This window comes from Pongo abelii, chromosome 12, assembly GCF_028885655.2.
Source record: "Pongo abelii isolate AG06213 chromosome 12, NHGRI_mPonAbe1-v2.0_pri, whole genome shotgun sequence".
Taxonomy (NCBI): Eukaryota; Metazoa; Chordata; class Mammalia; order Primates; family Hominidae; genus Pongo; species Pongo abelii.
In genome coordinates, this window is record NC_071997.2 from 85,355,727 (window position 1) to 85,378,457 (window position 22,731).

The 22,731-nt window shown below is 40.3% G+C and overlaps 2 protein-coding genes across 10 annotated transcripts in view; both read left to right on the plus strand.

Moving 5' to 3' along the window:
• Positions 1 to 985: 985 nt before the first annotated feature.
• CALM2 (calmodulin 2) lies at positions 986 to 17,306 on the plus strand. 3 transcript variants are annotated; one of them, XM_024241948.2, is made up of 7 exons: positions 1,418 to 1,518; positions 5,505 to 5,550; positions 7,207 to 7,237; positions 14,832 to 14,975; positions 15,101 to 15,207; positions 15,614 to 15,749; positions 16,666 to 17,306. In XM_024241948.2, exons 1-7 carry the CDS (start codon positions 1,418 to 1,420, stop codon positions 16,692 to 16,694), a joined length of 594 nt encoding a protein of 197 aa, XP_024097716.1. In that variant the 3' UTR covers positions 16,695 to 17,306.
• A 639-nt stretch (positions 17,307 to 17,945) lies between these two features.
• STPG4 (sperm-tail PG-rich repeat containing 4) overlaps positions 17,946 to 22,731 on the plus strand; it is a 64,203-nt gene continuing 59,417 nt past the window's right edge. For 4 of the 7 annotated variants that reach the window (XR_008522145.1, XM_054547578.1, XM_054547580.1 and 1 more), the window contains exon 1: positions 17,946 to 22,309. Coding sequence is in view for 6 of the 7 variants with exons in the window: in XM_054547578.1 (XP_054403553.1) it covers positions 22,229 to 22,309 (81 nt within the window). In the remaining variant the exon portion in view is untranslated. The remainder of the gene's footprint in view (positions 22,310 to 22,731) is intronic. The other 3 variants (XM_054547577.1, XM_054547581.1, XM_054547576.1) reach the window with 2 other exon arrangements.

A 22,731-nucleotide genomic window follows, 5' to 3' on the forward strand; every position in this document is an offset into this window, starting at 1 on the left:
TACTTACTTCACCCAGAACTTGCTCCCTTCTTTCCTCCCTGCTTTTTCCTAGTCCATTTTATAACATTAGACAATTTAGGAGTTATCTTCTCTAGGAACCCTTTTTGGAACCTCTTATAGAGGACTAAGACCCTCACCTCTGCATCTCGTAAGCCCTTCTATAGTTACAATTATAATCAAACCGAGTTCACACAGTAGGTGTTCACTATCCACCTGTTAAATATTTCAGGTATGTACACCTTTGTTTATTTTGGATGGGACCAAGGAGTTAGTTTTTATGTGGTTTTTAAAATATTCATTTAAATCTGTGGAGTTAGAAACCCAAAAGGGCAAATTTACTATGAAGGGGAAGGCATATTATAGTTACCAATTATTGGAGTCCTACCCTGTGCCAGGTACTTTAACACTTTACATTAATTCTAATCTTTGCCTAATTCTAATTCCCACAATATTCTTTCGAGATAGGTCTTATTGCCTGTATTTTACAAGTGAGGGTAAAAATTAAATGACTCACCCAAGGTCATGCATCTGAGAGAGGGACCCAACTAACTCATCATGCCCAGCTCTGTCCAATCCAGAACCCTTTAACCCCACGATAACAAGGGGCCATTTCGAGAGAGACTAATCCCACTGAAGCTGATACTGTGACTTTTGAGTTACTTTTCTTTTCTGGTAAATTACCCCTGGCAAAGAACGCGAAGAGGAAGTATAAACGAAAGACCCTTTGAGATTATCCTGTCAGCTGAACAGCTACATTTGCCCGTGTCCAGATTTACATGGGTTTTGTGAGGGCGTGAAATGAAGAACGTGCGGCTTCCACGAGGCCAAAACACTAGGTTAAAAAGCTGAATTCAGGGTACGCGTTTATCGGAATCTTTCAGCTTCATTCTTTATCGGCTTAAAGTGTTTTCGTCTACCCCTCAATAAGGGGCGGGAAAGTGGGTGAGTGTGGCAGGGAAGGATACGTGGAAGAGGAAGATTCTCCAGCCAAGCGCAAAGCGGACGACTCTGCCGCCTGGCGCAGTTGCCAGGACAGCGCGGCCCGAGCAGCAACGGCAGAAGCCGCACCGCGTCCCGGCGGCGACTGCGAGTCCCAGTGACGCATTGCAGGTACAAACCAGCCAATCAGAGGCCGGCTCAACGACCATCGGGGCACGCATCGCCGCCACGATGCTCCTCCGCGCCGCAAAGTAGCGCCCCTCAGGGGCCGCTCCACCGGCCTTTTAACGGCTCGCTGGAAATGAAACCCACTTACGTCATCCGTTCGCCCACTTTCCTTGATCTGTTGCCTCATCGACCAAATAACTATGAAGAAAGGGGTCCCGAGAAGAGTTTGAGGGGAGGGGGTTGGCCGGGACTCGTTTGCGATGTTCCGTTATCTGGATGCGGCGGAGGGATCTGGCGGAGGGAGGTGTTTATGAGGCGCTGGGGGCGGAGGAGGCGAATTAGTCCGAGTGGAGAGAGCGAGCTGAGTGGTTGTGTGGTCGCGTCTCGGAAACCGGTAGCGCTTGCAGCATGGTGAGTGCATCGCTGAGCTGCCGGCGCTGGGCCTGTGGGGGGAAGAGACTGGAGCGAACTGACCAAAGAAAGGAAACTCGCCTCCCTTACACTTTCAAGGAGTGGTTTCTGTCAGAGGGATGGCGCGAAAGAGGCCAGGGATGCCCGCGACGGTTGTGTCGCAGGTGCTCCCCCACCCCCGTTGTCCTCAGGGGGGCTTCCTCTAGTGAGTTGAGGGCCAGACGCACAGTTCCCGAGGTGGTGAAGCTCCTCGGGGGCTTGGCTGGAGGAGGATGGGTCCGGGATGAGGGACTGCCCAGTGCACGGGAAGGAGAGAAAGTGAAGGAAGGGAGAGAGGGAGCGCAGAGAGCCTTCTGTCGGGCGTCTGGAAAGGTCAAGCAGGGGCCGGATTCAATCCACCCAACCGACGGTTAGCGCGGGCGCCAGGAAGCGCCTTTGTCCGCTTGCGGCCGCCATGCGCCCAGGGGGCGGGAGGAGCGCGCGGTGCCCTGGGGCGAGCGCCGGCGTCGCAGTTAGCCCGCGTCCTCCGCGTGCCGGGATCCAGGGGGCGCGCGGGCGGGCGGGCGGCGCGCTGTGTGGGCCGAGCCCGCGCGGCGCAGGGAGCGGCCGGTGGGGGCGGGGCGGGCGAGCGCCGCGCGGGACCCGGAGCCGCCGCCCCGCTCGGCCCCGCTCGAGCTCCAGCTGCTGTGCTGGCACCTGCAGGACTGCGGAGATCTCCGTGGCGCTGCGAGGCCGTTGGTGGGGATGGGTGGGGGAGGGGGGCCTCGACGGTTTCCCATCCCCCTCTGGCAACCCTAATCTTCCTGCTCCATCTGGGCCCTGGGGCGTCTTCCACCACCCAGGCCGGATGCTTTAAAAAAATTGCTTTTTAAAGTGTCTGTCGTTGAAAGAAATTAGCTTTACCCCTGAAGTCAGGGGCGCATTCTTGCAATATACGTCTTGTTAGGGAAAGTGTTCGGCTCCAGCTAGGGTTCTACAAGGCATTTCCTGTTCACCGCCGGAGGGAAGCAAGCTCCGGGGTGACTGCCTTCTGAAAGTCGGTTTTGGAACAATTGGATGGATGCCTTTGAAGAGCCCCTGTCTCTATTCTATTCTTGAAAACAGCGTGCAGTCCTAATGTTCAAGAACCACGACCACATAAAAACATTGCTCCCCTTCTGCTGCTTTGAAAACGACCCCTAAATTCCGTGTAGAAGTTGCCAGGTCGTCTTGACGTACACTTGGTTTGTATGATGTCTGTCTGTCAAATACTGTGATGGAAGAGTGTATGCGGAGGAGGAGCAGGGAATTTTTTAAAGCATTTTCTGGTCACCTCAGACTGGGAGATCATGTTCTTTCCTAAAAAAAAAAAAAAAAAAGAAACACCTAATGAGGGCGGTGATCTGTGATACTTTGTGATACTTACTTTGTGGTTCCTCCTGCCAAGTGGTTACAGCGATGGGTGTGTCCAGGAGGCAAGGTGACATCTTAAACAGGAGTTGGGGATCCTTGCCAACTGAAACCTCCAGCCTGTATGGGTGTGGGGAGAGGATTTCACCTTAAATAAAACTAGCGTTCATTGACGTTTGATGGATTCCCTTCATCTTGATACTTCAAATATTATTCTGAATTTGAATGTGCTGGTTACATTTGCTTTCTTAAAGATGTAGTTACAGGCATATGTAATAAACATTACAAGTTGTGGAGTAAGCTTTTTTTTAAAAAAAATAAATGAAGGGTAAAGTTTTCTTTAATCTGTTTTGATAATTGAATCAGTAATTCGAATAGATTTTTCTTGGTAGAGTTGGTATCTACGCGTTTCTGGTCCCTTGCCCAGTGTTAAGCTTTTGTAGTTACTGTTTGCATCACTGGTGTTTTGGAGGTTTTCTGTTAAATTGACAGCTCTTACTATAAGAGACAAAGTCGAAAAAAAAAATCTTAATAAAAATTGACAGATACCATTAGTAAATTTGAAAGTTGCCTTCAGATAACTTCACAATTAGAGGACTGAGATTTTACATTAGGAATCCAATTAAAAAAAAAATTAGCCGAATATAGTGGCCTGTGCGTGTGGTCCTGGCTACTCAATGGGCTGAGGCAGGAGGATCATCTTGGGCCCGAGAGTTGGAGACTGTAGTGAGCTATGATCACACCACTGCACTCCCTGGGCAACAGAGTGAGACCCTGTCTCTCAAAAAATAAAAAAAATTAGGACCCCAAGTTAAAGTATAAAAAATGTTATATGGAAGGTAAAGTAAGATTGCTCATGTAACTCTTGAGTTTAAATGTAGTCAACATATGCTCACTGAAAACGGGATTGCTTCAAGAGGACTTTGAGTCCAGGGTGATTAGGTAAGTAAAAAATGTAAAAAGGTAGAAAATTTTTGTCACTTGAGTCTAAATAATTGTTCTTATAAGTGCCAAGGCCTGTTTCTGTTAGGCTCAGAAGATCAAAGGATTTGGCTCTTTTAAAATATAGAAAGCTCTAGCTTCAGCTAGAATTTAGGCCTTTAGTAATAGCCCTAATTTTTATGAAGCCATTTTGTTCCAGTGATCTTTTGGTGAGAGATGCTATGTAAGTACTATTCTTCAGAATTAGGTGTCTTTTTACCCTGATGAAATAATTTAGATTGCTTTTGATACAGGTAAAACAAATATCCTGGCTTCCATAATTGTAGAAAAAACTTCAAATAGGAATCCTTTGTTGTATCAAAGTAGCACCTGATGGGAATGAACAGACAGGAGTGGATGAAGGATAGCAGTTTGTGTTCCATTTCAAGCCTATGGGCTCACACATTTATTCAGATAAGAACACCACCTCTCACTAAACTCCAGCAGTATTCATGCATATTTTTGAATGGCATGTAGGAAATGTTTGATAGGTACATAATATATTCACTTCAGGTCACTAATGTAATACAGGGTCGTGCTTCTTAGAGTTGACAGATCACCTTTGGTTCTCCAAAATGAACATTCTAGTACAGGAGGTCTAGGGAGGAACCTGAGAGTATACTAATGCTTAGGAACTTTCTCTGGAGTGGCAAGAACAGTGGGAAGAATTATATCAATAGCTACCGAAATAAGGGAGTAAGAACAAGTTATCTCTCTAGTGAATTATTCTTCCCTTTACTGAGATAAACATACATGTTAATAAGCTTGAGTTTTCCCAAAAGTATAATTCTTCTGGTTCTTCTAAGAAAATGGCACTCCATGGAAACAAGAACCAAATTTATTCGCCTTTGTAGCAGTTGGGAAAGTTAGTGCTAGGAAGTCGTCTTGATTTATAGTAGGCTTTAATCTGGATATTGCTGGTAAAAGTTTATTCTAAAACCTGAACTCTGGGTAAAGTAGTAAATACAAAAAGCTTCTCAACCTTCCAAGCAAAATTGAGAGCCTTCAGATTATGTGAGTAATTTAGTCTCTTGGGTGCTTAGTTCATTCCTTGAAGCTCATTTTTGTGATCTCTTCCAAGATTGCATTTGCTTGGAGGTAGGGAGTTAGACAAGATGGTATAAGGTCCCTAAATTTTGACTTTCCAAACAAAATTGGACAGTGGTTCCTTAATTGCTAACATCCTCTTTTCTTCCTAAGGCTTCTCATGTTTCATATATAGTAGCCTTCCCAAAATCCCATCCCCCCCCGACACACATTACACCATGTAGAGAGAACGAACCTGTCTCCCTTCCTGTACAGAATACGGGATCCTTCAACTTTCACACAGTCTGCAGTGTCTGCCACACATTTAGCTCAACTTTTTTTTAGCCTTAAAGTGATGTCACCTGCTGCATCTGTCGCTGGGTTGCACCTTGTGGATTTAGTTTGCATAAATTTTCTCAGCTTAAACAAAGTTAACATTGAATAGAGTAGGCTTACCATAAAGGGCTTAATAAATGCCATGCATGCCTACATTCTGTGTGGAAATTGAGCTAGTCAGGTTGATATTTAACATTGTAGGTTCTTTGTTTAGTTAATTTATATGAAATAATGGTTACCATTTAACTCTTTAGGTTAGCTTTGTACATAGCATCTCACTTTGCACAACAACCTTGCAAGGTAAGTATTGTTATTCTTGTGCTACAAATGAAGTTGACTGAGAGGATGAGTACCACTTCCAAGGTCACACAGCTATTAAATGGCAGAGCTGGGATACTAGCCTATGACTCAGAACTTGATGCTTTTCCCCCCACGCCATGCATGCCAGGTTGCCTTTCCTTTCAGAAATGATGGATGTCCTGCAAAATACAATAAACTGAAGTAACGTAGCTTCTATTAATACAAAGTAAATAACTCAGTAGATTTACTGGATTTTAAACCTTATTCCTTGGGTAAACAATCTGTGACTTACTTCACACCAAATATTTGTTGGTGGAGGATTTGGACTTTAGGGATAAAAGTGGATACATTTTTTATTTTACAAACTCTGTATTTGAACTTAATTATTGGCTCTTCAATTTTAAGTTACCAGCTTTTTTTTTTTTTTAATGAATTTGATTTACATCGTGGTCAAATAAAAATTGTTGAGCAGGGAAAATAAACTACTTTCTGGATTCCTTCTCGAATTTTCTCATGTTGTGCCCTAGAGAAAATGTGAAGCCATTCCACATTAAGGTGTTACTTTTCCCAGGGGTGTGTTCATTTAAAAAGAATGAAGCCAGGCAATGTTTATTTTTCTTTTACCTACAAATAAGTGAATGGATTAATCATTGTATACTTGACTCCCATGTTGGTAGGGATTTTAGATAGGAGGCTATTTCTTGTCTGTGCTTCTCAATACCCCATAAGCAGTTGCTTCATGGATGTATATACTAATAAGCAGTGGAAGAAAGTGCATGTTCAAAGAATACAACAAGGAGTCTGGATATTTTGCAGTCATCTTTATATATTACGGTGCTCTGAATTAAAAGCTAAAAGTTACTGGGTATGTCTGACACCTTAGTGCTTTATCTTGGTTCTACTAATTTTGTCTGCCCCACTCCCACTTAACCCTAGCCTCATTCCTTATCTGTAAGATAGGGGATAATACCATTGTAAGGTTATTAAGATTGAATAAGGATAAAATTTATAATGGGTTTTTAGCAAATGGCAGAAAATATTTTCTGAAGAAAACCAAGTGCTATTAAAAAAAAAATCACAAGCCTTGGGCTTACTTTGGGATTTTAAAAACCAAGAGAAAATGGATGGCTGAACTTTCAAACATTTGGTAAATATTACAGTATTGTAGTTCAGAGCTCTGGATTCTTTGCATTTTGCCTGCTGGGTGAGAAGGAATAAAAGCTTGTTGTGCCTTTTTTTTTTTTTCATCACTTTAATTTCAAAACAATGTGTTTAACCATTTGTGGGAGTAATTTTCATTTTGTGAGCCTGAAGCATTTTGATTCAGTGGGAATTTCTGGTGATTTATATCTGGAATAGAAGTGAGCTTAAGTTTAGCTATTCTAACGTTGAAAAAGGAAGCAATGTTTCTATTGGATTCTAAAGTATACTTTCAAAAATATTCTGAAGTACTTGTATATCTTAAACTTGGAGTTAAGACAGCTTAGCTTTGAAGATAAGATAAACCAGATGTGTGCATTTTCTACCCAGATGTGTTTGTTGCTGGAACTAAATGAAACAGTACATGGTAACCCTTGAAAGGTTTTAAACTTGTTTCTGTAACTGCTAATCTACATACTCTCAAGTCACTAACCTACCTCTTTGATCTCTTTGTAGGCTGACCAACTGACTGAAGAGCAGATTGCAGGTGAGAAATACTCAGCTAGATTGTACCCATTAGATTGTTATTCTAAATTGAATAGCCAACGTCAGAATAAAAGACTTGTATGAAATAATTGACTTTGGTATATGTCATGGATACTAACATATGGGTATAATATAATAGAGAATTCAACCTGCTTTGGCAAGTGGGATTGTAAACTTGCCGATGGAAGATGTGCGGGGCCAATTGTAATTAAAGACATGTATTTTAGTCTGCGTGGATATACTTTGGAGCCTTGTGGTGTAGTGGTGGTCTTCGTTTTGTTTTCTGAAGACTACCTTAGTATAAACAGGAATTCTGAGCTAGCTAACACTCTAGAAAAGGAGGCCAAGAAGTAACTAAGGCAACTTGAAATGGAGAATCAAAAAAGGAACATTGAATTTACCCTAGTTAAAATTAGCTAACATTTTAACCTAAGAATTGCATATATAATCAATCAGGGAGTAACCATTTCTCAAGTGAAAAAATTTAAGAAGTTGGCATTCTATTTTATAAATGTCACTGTAGCAATATGGATTTTTCTCTTAAAAAGCAGTGACAGCTGTTGAAATGAAGCTGCTTAAATCTTGTCCCTTTTAGTTTGCTATGGAAGTATGCAAAATTATTACATAAAACCTGATGTCATATTCTCTTTATGCCATGCCATAGAACATTAATACTTTTGATTTATTCTTATACTTTGAGATGGCTGATTAATGTCAATGTTGGGGAAACTTTTTTTTCCCCCCTTGCTGGAGTTTTTGTTTTGTTTTAATTGTAGTGTTGAAATGCTTTGCAAACTATTCCTTTGTTTTCATTAGAGACTTTTATTAGCATGAGCACCAAGCAGTTTATTTGCCACAGTTTTCACGGTAAGCAGGAAGGGTTTGATAAGAGCTCAAAAGCACTCGAGCACTTTTTCTTATGCTGGAGAAAACTGAGAAGCCCGGTTGGAACTGTATAGCCCATTTAAAGCAAGCTCCCCACTTCCATAAGCATAAAAATTTGAGGAATACCAGAATTACACTAGTCACCTCAAATACTATTTGATAGGACTGTAGGTAGAAAGCTATTAGTATTAAAGACAAATTTAAGCAGGTTTTATTTTTACTTACTGTGTAATTTGACTTAGTTTTTACTTTCTGAGGTTGGTAAATTACATGTATTGAATGTTACGAACAAAAAGCAAACAGTTTAGGGAATAATTTTTTTTTTGTTGAGTTACACTGTTTTAAAGGTATCACCTATTTGATCTCATGTCTCCTCAAAAAAAAAGACTGGGCCTGGTGGCTGGTAATCTTATCACTTTGGGAGGCTGAGGCAGTAGGATCACTTGAGCCCAGGAGTTTGAGACCAGCCTGGGCAACATAGTGAGACCCCATCTCTACAAAGTAAATGTATCATCAAAATGTTTTTCTGAAGTAGTTTTTTATAAATATACTGTCTCCTTCCCAAACTGTCTCAGGCTATCTGATACTTTCACTCTTAAACTCTGACCTTCTCTAATACATTTCTCAATATTCCCAGTTAGGTAGTGGCACCTACTGTATGCAGTACAGCATGTTCACTTTAGGGTAGAAAACGTGTTACTCAATGTGCCTATTGCATAGTTGATGGTCTGCTCTCCTAAACACACAACTCTTTAAAAAGAAAGTTTGTTGGCCGGGCGCAGTGGCTCACGCCTGTAATTCCAGCACTTTGGGAGGCCAAGGCGGATCACTTGAGGTCAGGAGTTCATGACCAGCCTGGCCAACGTGGTGAAACCCCGTCTCTCCTAAAAATACAAAAATTTAGCCAGGCGTGGTGGCGTGTGTCTGTAATCCCAGCTACTCAGGAGGCTGAGGCAGGAGAATCACTTGAACCTGGGAGGCAGAGGTTGCAGTGAGGCAAGATCATGCCACTGCACTCCAGCCTGGGCAACAGAGCGAGACTTTGTCTCAAAAAAAAAAAAAAAAAAGTTTGTGTCTATTGAATATAAGAGGATCCCTCTTCAGTGATTGATAGCATTTTTATTTTTTAAATTTTTTTGACAGTTTCACTCTTGTTGCCCAGGCTGGAGTACAATGGCGCAACCTCCGTCTCCCGGGTTCAAGCAGTTCTGCTTCAGCCTGCCCAGTAGCTGGGATTAGAGGCATGCACCACCTGGCTATTTTTGTATTTTTAGTAGAGATGGGGTTTCTTCATGTTGGTCAGGCTGGTCTCAAACTCACAACTTCAGGTGATCCACCTGCCTCAGCCTCCCAAAGTGCTGGGATTACAGGTGTGAGTCACCATGCCTGGCCTGATAGAATTCTTATAAAGAATACTTGTAGTTCATCAAAACTGTGACATTCAGGACCTGTTCTCTTTATTGTCTTTAAGTTAAATCCTGTCTTTTCTTGGCTTTCATCATAAAATTAGGTTTCCAACGGGAGTAGAGGGAAAAAAATCTTCTTAGGTTCTCTTCTTACCCTACCTTTTCCTAGACCACAGATTTCTTTAAAGCCATTCCTTGGACCTCCAGGTTTCAGTTAAGATTTAGGGAAGAGGAACCAAAACTTTTATGTACTAAAATAAAAATCATGTGCAGTCAGGGACCTTTTTGTTCTACTTTGTAGGCCCAGTACCTGCCACATAGTAATCACTGAATATTTCTTGAATAAATTTTATTCTCAATGAGTGTGTAACATAAAAAAGTTCTAGAGCACTACTATCCTAAGATTTCTGCCTACTCTCCAAGTCCCTTCTGCCCAAATTTGGTATATTTCAGTGTTCACCTTTGAGATGAAGGCAATTTTTTAATCTGGTAAATTGTAATTGTTGGTGGCTGGGCATGGTGGCGCATGTCTAATCCCAGCACTTTGGGAGGCTGAGGCAGTGGGATTGCTTGAGCCCAGGAGTTCAAGACCAGTCTGGGCAACACAGCAAGACCCTGTCTCAAAAAAAGAGAAAAAAATTTTTTTTTTTTTTTTAGTTGTAAGTGCTGGTGACCACTAACATCCTTGTTTAGATGAAGTTACTAAATTTTTTTTTTTTTTTTTTTTTTTTTTTTTGAGATGGAGCTTCACTCTTGCCCAGGCTGGAGTGCAGCAGCATGATCTTGGCTCACTGCACCCTTTGCTGTCCAACTTCAAGCGATTCTCTTAGCTCAGTCTCCCAAGTAGCTGGGATTACAGGCGCACACCATCACGCCCAGCTAGTTTTTGTATTTTTAGGAGAGATGGGGTTTCACCATGTTGGCCAGGCTGGTCTTGAACTCCTGACGTCAGGTGATCTACTCACCTCGACCTCCCAAAGTGTTGGGATTACAGGCATGAGCCACTGCGCCCGGCCTAAAATTTTTTATATTACCTGGTCGTATAGAGCATTCCAGTCTAGTATGACATCACTAACAAGTTCATTTTGTTGATAACTCTGCCATGATGTCATTAGTTGTTGCTGTTTGACTTTTGGAAGACTGATAGGAAAAATGTACAGTATTTTTTCCTTAAGAAGTCTGTACCTAAACTTTCATTAAATTTTCAAGGTCCAAATTTGTTTGATAAAAATATTAATATTACTCAATGTATAGCAACAACTGCATGAAGCGCCAAAAGAATTCCAGTACATGGTCTTTAAGGGATTATTAAGTTTAGAATTTTGTGAAGAAATAGAAGTTAATAAGTAGTCATTTGATTTGTTTTGTAATTGTCTTGTGATAACCTATCTTAATAAAATTTTTAAAACATGTTATTTTAATAAAATTATATGTTTAGGTAATAAACTAATTAGGGAAGGGACTTGGGGTTGCTAGTGAACAAATAAAACTTGAGTAATAGATTTTTCTGAAAGTTTCAATTTGGTGAGCTAAAATGGATTTTGGTAGGTTCCTTATACCTATCAATTACGTAGAAGATAGCTGTTCTGTGGCATTCAGGACCTGTTCTCTTTATTGTGTGTTTAGGTTTTGACTCTTGGATTAATTTCAAGTCATTCCTGGGAGTTACTGTTTAGAATTATATGCTTCTATACATAAAGATTATGCTAGTTTTGAAGTACAGGTAAACTCTAAAGGCAGGTGAATTAAAATTTTACTTTGGGGTTTATTATTTTGAGTTTTTACAGGTATTTTTCACTCTTTAGTATAAAAATACAAGTAGAAATTTGGAATAAACCTTGACCTTTAAAAGAAATGTTGTTTATTCCTTTCTTGAATGAATAACAAATAGTATTAGCATAGATACGGTTTTATTTTCTGCATTTTACTTATTCTAGCAAACATTTTAAGTGTTATTGGATTTTTAAATTTCTTGAAAGTTATAAATAATCTTACACTATGCATCTTCCAGTATTTAGCTTTTTGTTAAATCGTATAATAGAAAGGTGATTACTACTAATTAAACATTGGGAATTTATGCACCTAATGGTGGTGTTAAAAGATACCCATAGCAGAGAATGTAATATAAACAAATACCTCAAAGTCCTTTAATTTTCTTGTAACCTGTATTAGGTGAAAGGTGCAATGTGTCTGAACTCCAACATATGTATTTCTGGATATTTCTACATTCTGTTTCAAAAACAGTAAAATTGAAATGTCTTTATCAATTGTGCCATTTGCAGGTGGAGACTCCCTGATCTATTTTTGTTACTAGGTTGATCTAGGTTAGCACTGTATACTGTTTTCATAAAATCAATTAGTGTGGTACGAACCTTCTGATTGGTATTAGATGAGTTTCTCTATAAAACAGTAATATTTGAATAAGAAAGAATGCAGTTAGGAGGCAATTGTAAAACCCCAGCAAAGGATGATGGAGCCTTGAACCAAAATACTAGTTGTAGAGATGGAGGAAAAATCAGATAGTATTTAAATGATAGAATTCAAGACTTGTTGACAGATTTCAGACTGAAAGAGTTAAAAGTGGCTCTTGGGCTTTTGCTAGTATCTTTAGGGTTGCCTGGGAGTATAGAATTCATTTTCATATGTTTTGCTTGTCATCAGCCAGGGGAGCTATATCCTGTAGACAGCCAGAAATAAAGATATTTATTGAGCGAGATGGATAAACTAAAGATATCTTCGTTGTAAGTGGGTATAGATGAAGTGGCCAAGGAGTGGAAAAGATAAAATTGGTCACATCTAGACATAAGAGACAGGAGTAAGAGCCTTTGGCAGTATATGGTAGGAGGAAAATCAAAGTACTGTTACGAAGGCCAAGAGAAGTTTTGAGAGTTTTTCCATGCAGTTTTGGATGCTGCAAGAAAATGAGATAGTCTTTATCTTGACATTTATTAAGTATTTATTTGTTGGACATAGTTCTAAGTGTTTGACACATACTAATTTTTTTATGGGGGGGTGACCAGGTGAATACCCCTTGTGGGCATGGTGTAATGTGTCACCCCACTTACTGGGCACATTTATGTCATTTCACAGAAATGAGGAAGCTGAGGCAGAAAAGGTTTAGTAACTTGTCCAGATTGCATTGCCAGAAGAAGGAACAGAGCTAGGAAATTCTAACCCAGTAGTCAAGTTACAGAGTCTCATTTTAGTTTCTATGCCATATGGCTTCACATTGAAACATACTTGATGGATTGGGTGACTGACTAGTGGTCACTGGTAAACTTAGCATTTTCAGGTGATGAGTTGGAGCTGTATGTCATTTTAAAATAGTGGATTGTTTGGAGAGAGGAAATTGGTATGAGTAGTAGTGCCTTCCAAAACTTGGGGAGGGATAAGGGCAAGCACTTAAAATATAACTAAGGTTTCAATTTAGTTTTAGGCTAAGCAATGTGAAGATATTTATGTGGTAATGGGGCAAATTAGTGGAAGAATAGTTGAGTCCAGGGAAGAGGTAATATGGAATGAAACTGGAAGGTGTACACGAATTGGAGTAGGGATAAGCAGGCAGGGAATAAATTGGCCTTGGACCGTAAAGAAGGTACACCATTTCTTACACATGTGTCGCACATATTTTCAAATGTATGGCTATGTTGGCTTAATGGCCCCATGTATGGCTTAATGGCCCCATGAACTTGGAAACTTTTTGTATTCATTTGCTGATAAGGTCTAATATCTTCTGGGAAATGACTTACTTGGAAAATACTAGCTTTATTATTTACTCATTGGTATAACTTTGCAGTATCAAAGTTAGTTTGTTTTAGTTTCTTTCTTTCTTTTTTTTGAGACAGGTCTCACTCTGTTGCCCAAGCTGGAGTGCAGTGGTGTGATCTCGGCTCACTGCAGCCTCTGCCTCTCGGGTTCAAGCAGTTCTCCTGCCGCAGCCTCCCCAGTAGCTGGGACTACAGGCGCATGCTGCCACACCCAGCTAATTTGTGTGTGTGTGTGTGTGTGTGTGTGTGTTTTAGTAGAGACGGGGTTTCACCGTGTTGTTCAGGCTGGTCTGGAACTCCTCCTGAGCTCAGGCAGTCTGCCCACCTTGGCCTCCCAAAGTGCTAGGATTACAGGTGTGAGCCACTGCACCTGGCCTGTTTTAGTTTCTTTATCTGTAAATGGTGAATGAAGCCAGGTAGTCTGGAGTGTTGCACCAGCAGGAGGTTTCCATGTAATCTAGTGATGTATTAGAAGGAACATATAGCCGGGCACAGTGGCTCATGCACTGTAATCCCAGCACTTTGGGAGGCAGAGGCAGGCAGATCACCTGAGGTTGGGAGTTCGAGGCCAGCCTGACCAACATGGAGAAACCCCATCTCTATTAAAAATAGAAAATTAGCTGGGCGTAGTGGTGCATGCCTGTAATTCCAGCTACTCGGGAGGTTGAGGCAGGAGAATTGCTTGATCCTGGGAGGAGGAGGTTGCGGTGGGCTGAGATTGCACCATTGCAGTCCAGCCTGGGCAACAGGAGTGAAAGTCCATCTCAAAACCAAGAAGGAACATACTATCACAACAAGATCTTAAGGAATAATCAGTTTCACTGTATAAGGTTGGGGTTTTAATATTCCAAAGAAAGCTCAAAATGATCTTTGTTCTCAGTGACATGCATTTAGCTAAAACTGGACATTCATATCTTGATCAGCCCATTGTTATAGACTTTATATAGTCCCTTCTCCTGCCTTACTAGAAAGGGAAAGTAGCCTGTTTTAATTTAGTAGGTGATTGATTCAGACATAGTGGCTAACTCTAAACACAGTATACAGAAACAGTTTAATTACTCTGTAGAAATACGTATTTGGGTACCAATAGTCTTATTTTTGTTTTGTGAGTGTAGGTTAGGTCTGTAATTTTGAATTACGTTTCACAGAGCAGCTTTAGTGACAGAGGAGCCAGTCATTTGGGGATTTGATTCTTTTCCTCTGTAAACCTAGGATAATTTTACTTAGATCAGCATGAAAGTACAGTGGTATGATTGGTCAAAGATATATTTGAAATATTATCATAAGGTATCATAAAGATTGGTTAATCTTTAGGAGTCAAAGTCACATTTCAATTACTACCTCCATTGATATTTTTCCGTTAAAAATTTTTGGGTTTTTCTGAGACGTGGGGTCTTAGTTTGGTCAGGCTGAAGTGCAGTGGCTATTCGCTGGCACAATCCCACCACTGAGTAGGCTTTAAGAGTTACTACATTTCATTTAGGTTACATTTTATTATTAATCTGTGTATTTGGATTGTGGTCTTTCTTTCAAACAGAATTCAAAGAAGCTTTTTCACTATTTGACAAAGATGGTGATGGAACTATAACAACAAAGGAATTGGGAACTGTAATGAGGTCTCTTGGGCAGAATCCCACAGAAGCAGAGTTACAGGACATGATTAATGAAGTAGATGCTGATGGTAAGTCTTCAGTTTTGAAGGATGGGAGGGGTTGAAGAAGTGATACTTAGATGTTTCCACTAAACCTTTGCTGTTTGCTTATATGTTTCCACTAAAGCTTTGATGTTTCCACTAAACCATTTCAGGTAATGGCACAATTGACTTCCCTGAATTTCTGACAATGATGGCAAGAAAAATGAAAGACACGGACAGTGAAGAAGAAATTAGAGAAGCATTCCGTGTGTTTGATAAGGTAGGTCAAGGACTGGATATGTTAAATTTTGAGGATGAAATGAAGATACCAAGACTCATTATGAAGACTTGTTTTTTTTTGTTTTTTTTTTTTGATGATTTACCAACATATTTTAATTATCAAGCAAAAGCTTTTTAAGAATTCAGTATAGATTTTCTAATACATGTATTGCATTCATCTTGTCAAAGGAGGTGTCACTTGACTTTGGGACTAGGAAATAATGATTTCAATATAGGACATTTTGCTTGGCTGTTAATGACATTTGTAGGTCAACTGTGTAGATTTGTATGCATTTCCAAAGTATGTTTTTCCCCCAATGTGAAATTTAGTAGTAAACTTGATAAATTTCCATTCCAACTCTCAAGTCTGTAATTTGACTCAGAAACTATACTAAATTTTTTGCTAGGATGGCAATGGCTATATTAGTGCTGCAGAACTTCGCCATGTGATGACAAACCTTGGAGAGAAGTTAACAGATGAAGAAGTTGATGAAATGATCAGGGAAGCAGATATTGATGGTGATGGTCAAGTAAACTATGAAGGTAAATCTTTTCACTCTCACGCCTCATTCTTCACTTTGATTTTTAAGATAAGAGGTGCTTGTTAGGTAACTGATTGAAATTAGTGACCCTTCCCCCCAAATTAGGATGCTAAAACAGTTACTTATATTTAACCTTCTTAAAATTCAGAGTGTTGTCTGCAGACTAGGTAACATTGCTCTGACTTGAGAACTTAATTTAGAAATATTTACTATCAGGTTCTATCCCTACACCTGGAATCAGCATTTTAATAGGATTCTTGGGTGATTCATATATAAAGTTTGAGAAGCACTGTTCAGTGTTTGTGTGATTGTGGAACAATGTGGAAAGCAAACTTATTCCGAGTTTCCTAAAATGAAATGATTGTGACTTTTCTTTCCCCGCACTGTATTTTTTCTTTAATTGGCTTTAGTCTGAAACTGAAGTTTACATGTGCTTCAAAAGTATCGTGTCTATTAACTTTAAGATGGCCATATCAGGAAGCAAGGCATTTAGAAACTGAAGGATTTTCAGTAAAACTTTGTATTTTTTTCATGATGTAACTACTTAACTTAGAAGAGCATAAAATGTAATGTTATAAAAATTAAACCTAGCCCATAGCATTGAATTTACAGTATTGTCTTGTAATCCAGCAGACTTAAAATTCAAGTCTAAACTAAGATAGAGTCAAGAATGCTCTTTTTATATTGGCCTATCTAAAGCGTTAATTTGGCTCTTACTAATAAACCTGAATAGTTATGGTTAATGAAGTTCCAGCCTGGGCAATAAACTAGCTTCCCTCTGTACTTAATGGTAATTCTGAGGAAAGAGGGGAATAGAAAGAGTACTCAGTAATTGAGTAAATGTGATTTTTTTTGTTTTGTTTTGTTTTTGTCTTTTGCTATTGACTCAAATTTTTTGTGTACTTTTTCTTTTTCAGAGTTTGTACAAATGATGACAGCAAAGTGAAGACCTTGTACAGAATGTGTTAAATTTCTTGTACAAAATTGTTTATTTGCCTTTTCTTTGTTTGTAACTTATCTGTAAAAGGTTTCTCCCTACTGTCAAAAAAATATGCATGTATAGTAATTAGGACTTCATTCCTCCATGTTTTCTTCCCTTATCTTACTGTCATTGTCCTAAAACCTTATTTTAGAAAATTGATCAAGTAACATGTTGCATGTGGCTTACTCTGGATATATCTAAGCCCTTCTGCACATCTGAACTTAGATGGAGTTGGTCAAATGAGGGAACATCTGGGTTATGCCTTTTTTAAAGTAGTTTTCTTTAGGAACTGTCAGCATGTTGTTGTTGAAGTGTGGAGTTGTAACTCTGCGTGGACTATGGACAGTCAACAATATGTACTTAAAAGTTGCACTATTGCAAAACGGGTGTATTATCCAGGTACTCGTACACTATTTTTTTGTACTGCTGGTCCTGTACCAGAAACATTTTCTTTTATTGTTACTTGCTTTTTAAACTTTGTTTAGCCACTTAAAATCTGCTTATGGCACAATTTGCCTCAAAATCCATTCCAAGTTGTATATTTGTTTTCCAATAAAAAAATTACAATTTACCCAATGGTTGCTCTGCATCTGAGTCATTTAACTGTTGAAGTCTAATAATTTTGAAAATAAAATATGGCATTGGTTTCTGCTTGGTATAGTCTAGATAATTTTTTCTCGTGTGGGGAAGCATATGGAGATGGGTGGCAGAAATAGTGAAGGTGGGAAAGGAAGGAGAAAAGGATTGGAAAAGTGAGAAAAGAGGGAGAGAAGCACAGAAAACAAGAGGAACAAAATAAGGGGTGTAACTAAGGAGAGATTGAAGAGGAAGGCCGAAAAGATGGGGATCTATGGGGGCTGGCTTAGTGTAGTAACCTTTTGGGGGCCACCATCATGCGTGCCCACAACATTCCTCCACCACCATGCCTGTTCTATTGTGCTACTGTGTTAGACCCAGAACACCTGTGAGTTCCCTCTGTGCCCACAGAACGAGATGGTGGCAGTCATGGGAAAAGGGGCATGTTTTTTGTTTTGTTTCTTTATCCAGATTGTATTTGACAACTTCAAAAGGCTCAAATGAAAGACTCAAAAACTTAAGTGTACCTAGCATGGGAATTGGCATAAAGTAGGTATTTACTGTTTCTACCTTTATATTTTTCAACTTTGGCATTTGTCCATGTTGAGTTAAGCTGTGCAATGATGTTTTAAATGTTTGCATGTTCAAAAAAAACACCAAATCTAGTTGGGGTGAGCATCCTTATAGTTTTACTTCTATTAACGAATATTTTATTCATTGTGCGTTTTAGTTCTATAAGATGAGAATTTTCAGCTTGCCCATCTGCAACATTTTACAAAAAAAATGTCTTTAGGAGTAAATTGGTAATGACTATACCTTGTTTTAATTTTTGCTGGCTATCATTGCTTTCTGTATAATTTGAGCTACTCCAAAGGTGGTTATTAGGGTTTTTATTTTTTAAAACTACCTTTTAAATGCTTAATGAAAGATTCCATAGCAAACCAGAGCCAAGGTTAAAACATTGAGTGTAATTGTTACCTAGTTATTATAGCCACAAGGTCTTTAATTTCCCAGGGGTAATTCATTATTTGGCAGGTTACTGCCCCATTGACTATCTTAATACTACTATTCTATTAGTATGTTTTAGAGCAAGGGAAGTTACAGGCATTGATAGTTCTAATGGTATCACATACTCGGGTAATCAGTTAAATAGGAAGATTTTAGATGTGCGCTCTACTCCCCTTAATTGGATGTAGTAAGTTTTGTCTAAAGGAAATCCAAACAAAGTTTGTTTTTTGTAGAGACAGTGACTCATTATGTTGCCCAGGTTGGTCTTGAACTCCTGGGCTCAAGTGATCCTCCCACCTCATCCTCCCAAAGTGTTGGGAATATGAGTGGGGCTTTTTTAAAAGTTAAGTGAAATAATGAAAGTAAGGCCCTTAGCATTGTCCTTGGCATTTGCATTAAGTGTTCCATTAATTGTGCTATTAAACCAGTTATGACCCTGAAAAATGAGGGACTTGGGCAATCAATTGGTGTTTTTCCAGTATCAACAATGAGGTTTATATAAATTGATATCAAGGTATATATAACAAGGACAACAAAGGTAGGAGAAACATTTTTTGGGCTCTTGTATGTCATAATTGGTCATTTCTATTGTTGAAATCTTTACAAAAGTCACGAAGTCTTGGCATTTTGATTTTACAGGAAACAAGTGTAGAATGATTGTATAATTCAACTGTGGTCATAATGAGCTGGGATCAAATCTGTTCCAATGCTTCCTACAACATAATCCTATTGGAACTCAGGACTGTGATATCACCTTCAAGTTGTGTTTTTGTTTTTGTTTTTGTTTTTGTTTAGATGGACTCTAGCACTGTTGTCCGGGCTGGAGTGCAGTGGCGCAATCTCGGCTCACTGCAGCTTCCGCCTCCCGGGTTCAAGCAATTCTGCGTCAGCCTCGCAAGTAGCTGGGGATTACAAGCGCCCGCCACCACACCTGGTTAATTTTTTGTATTTTTAGAAGAGACAGGGTTTTACTATGTTGGCCAGGCTGGTCTCAAGCTCCTGACCTTGTGATCCGCCCACCTCGGCCTCCCAAAGTACTGAGATTACAGGTGTGAGCCACCTCGCCCAGCCCCACCTTCAAGTCTTAACCATACTATTAGTGTTATATTAATAGGATTTTGGTAATTGTACCAACCATAATACTGTCTGGCATGTTTGCTCTCAGATGATTCTCCCAATAAACCATCACTATTGCAGTTAAATATCACCCTTGGTGTAACATTTTCCTAAAATTTTTAGAAGACAGCAACAATTTTAAAGATCTGATATGTAACAGAGACACTGTTGAGCTCTATTATAGATTTGTATTCTCAAGAGAAATGCCTCTCCCCCTTTTTGAAGCTTAAGATAATCTGGAAATAAATCTTAGTGATGCTATGTAAGATAATGTTTTCTTAAAGGAACATTTTGTTTATCCTATATGCTTAATCTGCTTTGTGGATAGTCCTTGAAATCATTGACCCATGCTGTTTCTATTTTTGAGATACTTAAACTATTTTCTCATCTAGATGTTCCCATCTCTAATGTCACACCTTGTATGGGTTTCTGGACTTCTCTGTACCTTTCATATTCTTTTAGTCTCGAGGGTACCAGTCCCTAGTCTGCTGAGCCAGTTTTACAGGCTCAGCCAAAATAAGAAAATGAAACGAGGCACAGGGAATGGACTTGATTCATCTCTTAACATTTGTGAGAACTTTGGTATTGCCTCTTCGCTTTCTAATTTCAGTTGTTCATTTTAAACCTAGTGCCTGTTTTTTTTTTTTTTTTGTCAAGGCTATGTTAAATGAATTTAGAATCCCAGTATTTTAAGAAACTAGATGAAGTCCTTTAGTCTCTTGCTCCTCAAAAAGTCACCCACAGAATCACCCAGGAGCTTGTTGGAAATGCAGAATCTTAGGTCCTGCCTCAGAATTGGAATCAATCTGCTTTTTAACAAGATCATCAGATATTTTGTATGCATATCAATTTTTGAAAAGCACTGCTGTAATCTAGTCTTGGATTTACTTAGAGGGGGAAACCAGTCAAGTGGTTTATTCAACGAATATTTCAGTCCTTGTGTTCAAAGGGGTCAATTAAAAACCCCGTGTTTTGGGTGTTTAAAATTAGAGGAGAAACAATTTGTCATAAAATGAATTTTCCAACAATGATAGGCACGGGGTCCTTTGCGACTTAGTGGGTTAGGCTTAGAGGTCTACTCAGAGGAGCTGACCCTTGAGATTTTGCAGGTGGTCAAAGAAAGGAATAGCATTTCATGCAGAAGAGCTAGCATATGTGGAGACCAATAGAAATGTGAAGATGGCATGTTTGGGGTTTTTGCAAGCATGATACAGCAGAGCATGCCATCCTAATAAGAGAGAAGTGGCCGGGCGTGGTGGCTCACGCCTGTAATCCCAACACTTTGGGGGACTGAGGTGGGTGGATCATGAGGTCAGGAGTTCGAGACCAGCCTGACCAATATGGTGAAACCCCGTCTCTGCTAAAAATACAAAAATTAGCTGGGCATGGTGGCGGGCGGCTGAGGTTGCAGTGAGCTGAGATCGCGCCACTGCACTCCAGCCTGGGCAACAGAGTGAGACTTCGTTTCAAAAAAAAAAAAGAAAGAAGTGGGAGACTAGATTGTAAATGTTGCTTTTGTCCTAAAGGTAATGACAGCTCACATTTACTGACTACACTGTGCCAGACATGGTTGTGAACATTTCAAGTTAATCTTCTTTATAACCTATGTGGATAGGTAGCAATTTTATTATCCCCTTCTCTACAGACAAGGAAATAAGCACAGAATAAGTCATTATATGCAACCAGCGTCCAAGTCCTGGTAGTCGAGGAGAGTGATTCAAGAATGAGGGAATAATCAATGCAGCAATGAAAATTGAAGGCCAAGTTTCATAAGAGCTAAAAATCCCCACTGGATTTGGCACTTGGATCCCTGGTGAGTTTAAGTGCAATTTTAATTAAAAGCTGTGTGCAGGCCAGATTAAGATGTTTTTAGGAAAGTATGGGAAGTGAGAAAAGAGTCCATATTACTCTTGAAAGTTTGTAAAGAGAAGCAGAAACTTCATGGCACAGGGCAGTGGAGCTCTAGAGTCAGGTTTGGATTTTAGTTCTGGTTCTGCCATTTGTGTGTGATGCTGAGTGAACTGTGCTAAACGTCCAAGGAAACCTTTGTTTCCTCATCCAGAAACTGGGACTAATACCTACTTTGTAGGGTTGGTGTGAAGATTAAATGAGACTAATGTGTGTGAAGTCCCTGGAATACAGTAGGTACTGTATAAAATGAAATTAAGGTTGTGGAGGGTTTGTTTTTAAAGGTGAGAATGTTCCTAGGTTAAGAAGAAGCTACAGCCTAGAGAGGCTGACAATAAAAAGGGTCTATACTGAGAAGAATGCGGTGGTCTGTGGTTTCACAGCTAGTGAAACCGGCTGTGTCTGGTGCTCACTCCACTCTGCAAGTCAGAGGCAAGAGAAGTCAGCCCCAGAGTTTCTATTTGGAGGAGCTTAGAAACAATCTTAGAAAGTGGGTGCTAAGGCAGATTTCTCTAAGTATGCCTACCAAGCACACTGCCTCCCTGTCTGGGGTGTGGGATTGGTGTTGGATTGGAAGGGAACTAATGGAGATTGTGGGTACACTCAAGCCCTAAACAAGCCTCCCTTTTCGCAGATCCTTACCCAAGGGCTCTCTGGCAACTCCAGAGCCCTCTAGATTTTCTTCTCACATGCTTTCATAACCGTCTCTTTTCAAGGGTTTTCCTCAGCGCAGGTCTTCGCGCGGGACTTCAAAGTGCGTGCCCGCTTCCCTTCCCCCCAGCACTAAAGACAAACCTGGCGGGTCCCCTGGCGCGCGCTCGGGAGCCTACGGGCCACACCTGCCTCCTAGCAACCGGACCTCAGGTTCAGCCTAGAGAGAGGAGGCCACCATGGACCAGCCAGCCGTCGCCACCGCCTCCACCACAATAAGGGAAGACCTGGTGCGTGGAGAATCATTCATCACAGCCTCGGTAAGATCGCCTGCCCCTTGCCGGCCTGGCTCCTGCTCCCCTCACCAGGCCCACTACCCTTTTCCCACCGCTCTCTAATCCCAGGCCTTCGTGCCCCTCTGGTTCCCTCTTCCTACCCTTCTCTCCCTGCCCTCACGTACGTCTCCACCTGCAGACCTTCCTTCCTGGTCTTTATTGGACATTTCCTTTGTTTTGTTTCTTTTCCCCTTGCTTCTTCCCTTTTCCTTCTCCTTCGCCCTTTGTTTTCTGTATTTTTCCCTTCTTCCCACTACTAATTAAACTGGACAACTGCTTTAGTATGGTGATTGGATTTCTTTCCCTTTCCGCTCCATCTGCCGGAAGACTGGGTTTTTCCTTCTGTAGGTTTAACTAGACACGTTTTGCTCCGCCTCCTACTTTAATATTTATAAAAATATTTGAAG

Bases quoted from the DNA above. Each gene is read 5' to 3' on its own strand.
- CALM2 (XM_024241948.2), top strand. From the start codon at position 1,418: ATGAGGCGCTGGGGGCGGAGGAGGCGAATTAGTCCGAGTGGAGAGAGC. The intron at 5,551-7,206 runs GTAAGTATTGTT...ATCTCTTTGTAG, and splicing joins TTGCACAACAACCTTGCAAG to GCTGACCAACTGACTGAAGA. The intron at 15,208-15,613 runs GTAGGTCAAGGA...ATTTTTTGCTAG, and splicing joins CATTCCGTGTGTTTGATAAG to GATGGCAATGGCTATATTAG.